A 7,579-nucleotide genomic window follows, 5' to 3' on the forward strand; every position below is an offset into this window, starting at 1 on the left:
CAACTCGTCTCATAGGCGAGTTGTGGCTTTTTTTGTGCCACTTTATGTGGTCCTAGAAGGACTATATAAATGTGTAGGTAAATGTATGCACTTGGCCACTTACTAAAAAAAAAGGCTTATGTAATAAATACTGGTATAATATTAAGATTTTATTGAGATTCGTTTATTTTGTAAAAGTTGAATTTTTTTGTTAAAAGTATAGTAGATAAAAGTAAAAATAAATTAAAATAATATAATAATATTTATAAATAATATCAAAAAGTGTAATAAAATTTATAAATTATAGCAAAAATAAACTAGATATAAAAATACTATTTTTCATGTGAACCCTGAAAGTCACTTATATTAAAGTCACATTGTCATACACATATATATATATATATGGTCGTATATATCCTAGAATCCCAAACATCCCAGTTGGGACCCTCAGTTTGTGTCTTTATCTCAACTTTTTGTCCTTGTTCCCTTCTGTTCCTTCTTCTAACTTTATAGCCTCACTTCTTGTTAATGTCTTCCTCTTCTTCTTCTTCTTCCGAAGATGGCAATGGCTATGGTGGTGGCAGCACTAGTGCAAGAAGAGGGGGTGATTTTGAAGGGCCCTCAACTTCTCGCCAACGTGCTGTTAACGAGGTTTGGCCGGAGCATTTTGTTGAAGCTCTAGCTGCCCAAGTCGCCATTGACGCTTCTCACTCTATTGGACGTCTTGCTGCGGCTCCTGCTCTCGCCAATGTATTTCAGGTATGTTCATGATTTCTATTTATTATTTTTATTATGCTTCACTTTTCTTTTCTTATTTTCCTTGAGAAATGTAAGTTGTCTTTGTTATTATGGTTGTATGTGAAGAGATTGACGAGTGATGATTGAGAATTCTTGATTTAGATGTTGTTTGTGGTGCCAAAATTGTTACAATTGTAAATGGTTGGTTGTATAATTTTTGCAATCCCCCCCCCCCCCCCCCCCATACCATATCTTATGAAAAGAGCCCTTTTGGCATGGACTTTCCTTTTTCCCTTTGTTGGCATGAATATCATTTATGCTTTAGAAATTCTCCTACTTTTGACTGAACTTTCTTACCTATCCAGAAAAATTTATGGGATGCCTTTCTATAATACAAAAATGTTTATAAAGAGTCCTTTGAAACCTACTTTTTTAAGTTAGCTAGCGGTGCTGGGAAATCACATATAGCATGATTTAAGGAGACCTTAATTGTTGTTTCTGTCTTGTTCGCCTTGCTTCTTTAAATAAATAACTCTCTTACATTTCTGTCAGCAACTCAGCATTGCTCTTTTGTAGGAATTGTACCATTTTTATATTCGATATGATTATGGTCCACATTTTGGCCAAAAAAATGAAAAAAAAAAAAAATTTGGTTCACTCTTAAATTACGTAGGCTGCATAGCTCAATGCTTCAATTCTAAACAGTAATCTCTCTGATTTTACCCTTTTTTTTTTTTTATCCTTTTCTGTCGTTAATTATGCTGTGTCACCATATATATGGGATAACGCTGCAGCCTACAGTTACCTTCTAGATAAGCTGCGACCCCTAAACAAAATAGTCAATATATATTTTTATTTTTATTTTTTGAAGAGAAAAGTAAGAATAGCCAATACTTTCTTCTAATGTATATGTGGCCTGAAAAGTAATAATCAAGAATAATTACTCAGTTCTGGTTAATTGTGTGATTATAAAAGTTACGTTGGAAATTAACTATTATTAGTTAGTTTTTCGTATTAGACTTATATATATATATATAAGCTAAGTAAAGATAGATAGAGACAAAAGAAAGTATTTTTTAAAGTGAAACATAAAAATTGAGTGTAGCAGTGGCATCAGTCAAAAGCCAAACCATGTGCTCGATTCCAAAAAGCACGTGGAGCCCTATGCCGGCTTACAAGTTGGTGTCTCTCCTTGGCATCCCAAAGGGATATCTCTCATCACTAATTAACCCAATTGCCTAGTTTATAGACTTCTATTTTGTATTTTTATGTAGTTGTTATTAATTTTTTTTTATTTTTGTCTTTGGATAACTTTTGTGTTCTTGTTTTTCAGTTGTACTAAATGGTCTGTTCACTTCTTCTTCTTTTTTCTTTTTGTTTTAGAGGGAAAGAATGTGAGTATATTCTTTTTAAAATGCTATTTTTATAAGTTTGTCTGATAAATAATTTTTGAAATCTCATCTATACCCTTTCTTCAAAGAATATTGTGGAAATGGTGTTACTGTGTACTCTCTACTTTAATGAGCTTCGGCAAAATAATTACGAGTCCATGTCCGTTCTTATTATCACATCAGAAGATGGAGGACTTCGTGAAGATAACAATAATTATTCCTATTCTTTTCTTTAGAGGCTTAGGGATATAAACTATGATATAATCTGGTGTGGACATAATAAACCAGTAAGATAATCTTATAATCTTACTATAATATAAGATTTCTACAATCTTATATGAAAGAATGAAATCTAATTAAAGTTGTAACGTTAAGAAGTTATTTATCAAAAGTAGAATGTAGTATTTAAGAAGGTCAAAAGAAAAAATGAATCAATAATCTTCATATGTACGGTGTTAATTTACTCATTTTGATATATAGTTTTCATTTACACTCTTTAAGTAAAACACGAAGCACATATTAAGATATATGTAGTGATATTAAAAGTTGGCCCTTAAAGCAGCAAAATTTCTGATTCCGCCATTTGGATATAAACAATATGCATCAAATTAGTCAAGAAATACAAATGAAAAATGTGAGCAAACTTGTGACAATAATGTAGTATGTAGAAGTAGGCCTGGAGAGGGTCAAAGACTCGAAGGAAAAAGAAAAGGCAAGAGTTGGAGATGGGATCAGATTCCCTGATATTAACGGGACAGGCCTTTGGCTAGACCTTTCTTGGAAATGAAAGAAAAATTTGTGGGAAAGCACGCTTTGTGATCCTATGTTTATATCAACATTTGTACGACCTTTATGAATGATATATAATGTATGGACCACAGCTAATGCCTATAACAGGGTCTTTGTCCTTTGTTGGTCCCCAACTAAAGTCTTCTTCAACTACCAGTAGATCTCTCCCATTTTACTATGGCTGTTAAGGTCTGTGGATGTGGGGTATGACTAAATAACTATAACTCTATAAGGTATAGTCCACCACCTTTGATTGCCTGTGTATTTTTGTGTGAGGCTTTAATTTATTGCTGCAGCAAACTATCTTCGTCTCCACGGTTACTCAAAGAATCAAATAATATAAAATTGCAGTGGAAGCTGGCAATTGTTGCTCCGCGCTGCAGTGGTGCTGCCAGTGTCATTGGCCTTTCTCTGTCTCCTTATTCTTGTCCACTTTCTCTCTTTATTTATATATATATATATATATATGCCTAGTGACAGTAAATTTTTATAACAATTTTACCGATAAACTGCAATTAGTATGTCATCATTTTTAAATAAGTCCTGTTATGTTTACGTTAATAATCATAAAAATAAAAAATAAATTGTGTACATCATATATATTATGTAAGTGTGGTTGTACTTGGTGTACCTTGTCTTGTTAAGATTGGATTGAGTAATTATAAAAGGGTGGAGGAGCTGTCGCAGTCGCTCCCTGGTAGCAGGGATGTGGCATGATGAGGGGTCCTATAAGAAGACTACCAAGTCTATGCTATATATAAAGACAAAACTGATTCTATGCGGAAAAGGACAGTATACTATACAAAACCCTTCTTTATTTAGATGTAGCTCTTACGCCTCGTCTACGACCAGTACTGCAGCTGCGCTCTAGGTCCCTAGTCTCTCCTGCTTCGCTCTGCTTTAACAGCTCTCTGTGTGGCTCCTCCTCCAAAGTCTCTCTCTCTCTCTCTCAATTAAAGCTATGTGCGCATGGCATGGACTTTCTTCGTGTGGGGTTTTGGGTTTTGGCTCATTTATCTATAATGCCCGTCAGTCAGGTTTCTCAACCCAATCACATGTTGTAATTACAGACCTATGAGTCTAGGACATGTCTTGTAGCCCTTTAAAAATTAAAAAAACTGAATCTATACAATTATAAAGTATATCCTTCCATGTATCTTTGAAATTGTTCCTTCCAAACACAACATCCTTGTCCGTTAGTTAAAGGTTAAATTAAAAATAAGAAAAAAGAAAAAGAAAATTCAACAGCATGGTCAAACTGGAAGCTTTTGCATAGAAACTTTTTGTCCTTCCTAGGAGACCATTCTATTGGCATGTTTGGTTTTTAGATGTCATCACTTGTCTCAAGAAGAAAAAGAAACAAAAGTTTGGTGATAATATATATATATATATATATTTTTTTTTTCTCCTCTTGGGTAAAACAAGGGGATATTAACTAAGCCATTGTACTTTAATTTATAATTTATACAGTCCAAATGACTGTTTCGATGCTGTGCGAAACTGTTACCGATTCCCAAACCATGTGATGCATAGCATTCTTGTGGGCTGTTGGGTGAACCAGCTTGTACGTGTCTCTGAAACTAGTTTTGAAAGGCTCCATCTCCAAATATGACAAATTAATTAGTCAGTCTGATTGCGCAAACTGGGTTTCGCATTAAATTCCTTATTAAAAGAACTATAAACTGTGTTACATTTAGGTGGACATATGCTTAAATTTTTATACGAAAAAGCAAAAAACATTTGAGTATGTGTCTAATTTAAGCACGGGGTTAATTAATTAACAATCACCCACAGGCTATACCTGTGTGGTATGCATGTTAACTACGTGCATGCAATGCATGAGTTATACGTACAATACATATATCTATGTGAACGTGACACAAGCTATAGCTAGCTGTTTCAATTATTTTATGGTGGATGCAGGTTTGTTCGACGTGGCGGGCTGTTTCTCGTTGGGATGCCTTGTGGCACCGGCTTACTCGTCGTATTTGGGGTCGGACCGAGCTCCTTCATGACACATGGCGTGATGAGTTCGTATATTGGCATCGGACGGCCCAAAACTTTCACACAAGAAGGTCAGCACATGGTACCCTAGCATTCGATGACGTGGACAATCAGGATGGCTACACGTGCCGTTGCCTGACTATATCAGACCGGCACTTGGCATGTGGTTTTGCTGACGGGGCAGTGAGGGTGTTTGACCTTGCGACGCACAATCACGTGGTCACATTGAGGCCCGACGAGCGCAACCGGCTAGGGCAATTTGCGAGGGCAGTGTCAGGCATAGTCATCAACGGTGCCACGTTGGCATTTGCCACGTTGGATGGGGATATACATGTGGCAATAATAAATGGGGGTGTAATTAGAAGGGCGCATGTGGGGAATGTGGTGAACGATGGGGCATTAGTGGACTTTACGGGGTGTGGGAGTGGGGGAAGATGGTGGGTGGGGCTTTACGCAGGTGCACCCAACCGGGCCTTCCACATATGGGACAGCGTAACAGAAGAGCTTGTATATGTGAATGGGTCATTGACTAACCCAGAATCAGTAATGGGCTGGCACTTGTTAATCAATGAGGTGACTGAGTTTGTTGGGCGAGTAAGACTAGTGTCGACAATTATAAGTGAAGAGGGAGACGAAGATCATCAATTGGCAGTGGCATGCACCAGTTCAAGGCTCATTGTATTCGACTTGAGGAACCCAGACGTGATTTTGGGAGAGGAAGAGAGTAATGGAGGATTCATTGTGACCTCGGTTGATGTTAGCAATGATGCGAGGTACATTAGGGTGGATAACCATGGTGACGCTAGAGTGTGCCGGGTAGGTACACTAGAGGAAGTGTGTAGGTTTAACATATATGGTGGGGGTGGAAGATCTGGTCCACAAAGGCGTGTGATGGGGTGTATGAACTTGGGGTATGCGCTAATGTGCGCAGGCGGTGTGATAAGGGTGTGGGAGGTTGAGCATGGTCGGTATCTGTACCATTTTAGGCAGAGAATTGGAGAGGTTAATGCTGTGGTTGCAAATGAGAGATATGTGGCAGCAGCATCGAGTGACAGGATAATACACTTGTGGGATTTTGGGGCAGATCAGTAGATCAGCTATAGCTACTACCTACTACTAGCAGAGCTAATAAGCTAAAGCTAGTTAAGAGTAAAGTAGTAGTGGGGTAGCTGTAGAGTAGGATATGACTATATATATGGGCATATGGTGGCATCTAGACTTGGACTAGATTATGATTATTAATTTTGAAGGTGACAAATGACAATTAAAGATCTGGGTGAGGTTAGCATGAGTAAGAAAAGGAGTTTTTTTATTGGTTTTGCTGAAGAGTAAGAACAGGAGTTTGTACTTTGTGCAAACTGACATATGAGAGAAAATTGTACTTTGGAATTAATAGTGACTGTTATTGATGGTGACGGGGGTAAAGTAAGTAAAAGACTTATTTCCATTTTTACATACGAGGGAGAGAGAAAAGATTGTGGATGGGCGTGGGATACGCTGTTTTGGGGACTTAAAATTAAAGGTTCAAATGGTGGTATTTGACCCTAGACCACCAAGAAAGCCTTCTCCCTTCTTTAATTTTCCTAATTTCACTCTCTTCTTGTTTATTTTAATGCTCCGATGTAATTCTCTTTCTTTTTATGAACTTTTTAATTTGTATGACTTATTATCTATGTTTGAATACTCTTTTTTATAATTTATTGACAAAATGCTAAGCTATTTTGATAGGTTAGCCACTCCGTGCTTCTGTGGTTCGTACGAGGCTCTTTGTTGCATGCTTTTTTTTTTTTTTTTTTTAATTTCTTTAAGAAATTTCTTTTAATTATATCTCACGTCATTGAAAAGAAAGAAAATGTAAAGTTTTATGGATAATATTATTCGGAATTCGAATGGGCAAATATTTGTGTTATTGATTGCATGTTTTCTTAAATACATTATCCTCTAGCTTGATTTTATTTTAATTGTTATTAAAGTAACTAAATTCAAGCAAAAATACCAACTTTCAAATTAATTTTTCAAAAATAACTATAAAATTGCCTTTTGTGTAAATGAATGTATTTTCCCATTTAAACCCTTCTTTAATGACAACACAATTTTAGATTCTCATAAAACTTTTAATTTTTCTGACAATATAAATTATGAATGAATGGGTAATTAATGGCTACAACTCCTTGGAAAAAAATTAATGTAGTTATATATTTTAAAAATATTTATGATAGATTAAACGTTCTTAGTGTTGTTTTTATATATAACAAATTTCATGTCAATTGAATGTTATTTACTATTTAATTTATAAATTTATTTTTTATGCATAATTTTATATTACAAAAATTTGAAATTTAAATATTTGATTAATGATGTAGTTATTGATCTTTGATTTTTTATAAATTTTGCAAGAACGGAAAATATGATGAAAAAAGACGTAATCTAATAGTGGATAATATATATATTAAGTGGAATTGTAACTATTAGTTACAACTATAAAATTGCCTTTTGTGTAAATGAATGTATTTTCCCATTTAAACCCTTCTTTAATGACAACACAATTTTAGATTCTCATAAAACTTTTAATTTTTCTGACAAAATAAATTATGAATGAATGGGTAATTAATGGCTACAACTCCTAGGAAAAAAATTAATGTAATTATATATTTTAAAAATATTTATGATAGATTAAA

The 7,579-nt window shown here is 35.0% G+C and overlaps 1 protein-coding gene across 1 annotated transcript; it reads left to right on the forward strand.

Moving 5' to 3' along the window:
• Nucleotides 1–424: 424 nt before the first annotated feature.
• On the forward strand, nt 425–6,640 carry LOC136062628 (transcriptional regulator STERILE APETALA). The gene is made up of 2 exons (XM_065761907.1): nt 425–738; nt 4,821–6,640. The coding sequence occupies exons 1-2, from the start codon at nt 508–510 to the stop codon at nt 5,991–5,993; spliced, it is 1,404 nt and encodes a 467-aa protein (XP_065617979.1). The 5' UTR covers nt 425–507; the 3' UTR covers nt 5,994–6,640.
• The last annotated feature ends 939 nt before the right edge of the window (nt 6,641–7,579 follow it).

Source organism: Quercus suber, unplaced genomic scaffold (genome assembly GCF_002906115.3).
Source record: "Quercus suber isolate HL8 unplaced genomic scaffold, Cork oak 2.0 scaffold_434, whole genome shotgun sequence".
NCBI classification, from domain to species: Eukaryota; Viridiplantae; Streptophyta; class Magnoliopsida; order Fagales; family Fagaceae; genus Quercus; species Quercus suber.

What these genes read in the sequence shown, in the direction of transcription:
- LOC136062628 (XM_065761907.1), top strand. Translation starts at nt 508, where the DNA reads ATGTCTTCCTCTTCTTCTTCTTCTTCCGAAGATGGCAATGGCTATGGT. An exon ending in CTCTCGCCAATGTATTTCAG is followed by an intron (nt 739 to 4,820) that starts GTATGTTCATGA and finishes TGGTGGATGCAG; the next exon opens with GTTTGTTCGACGTGGCGGGC.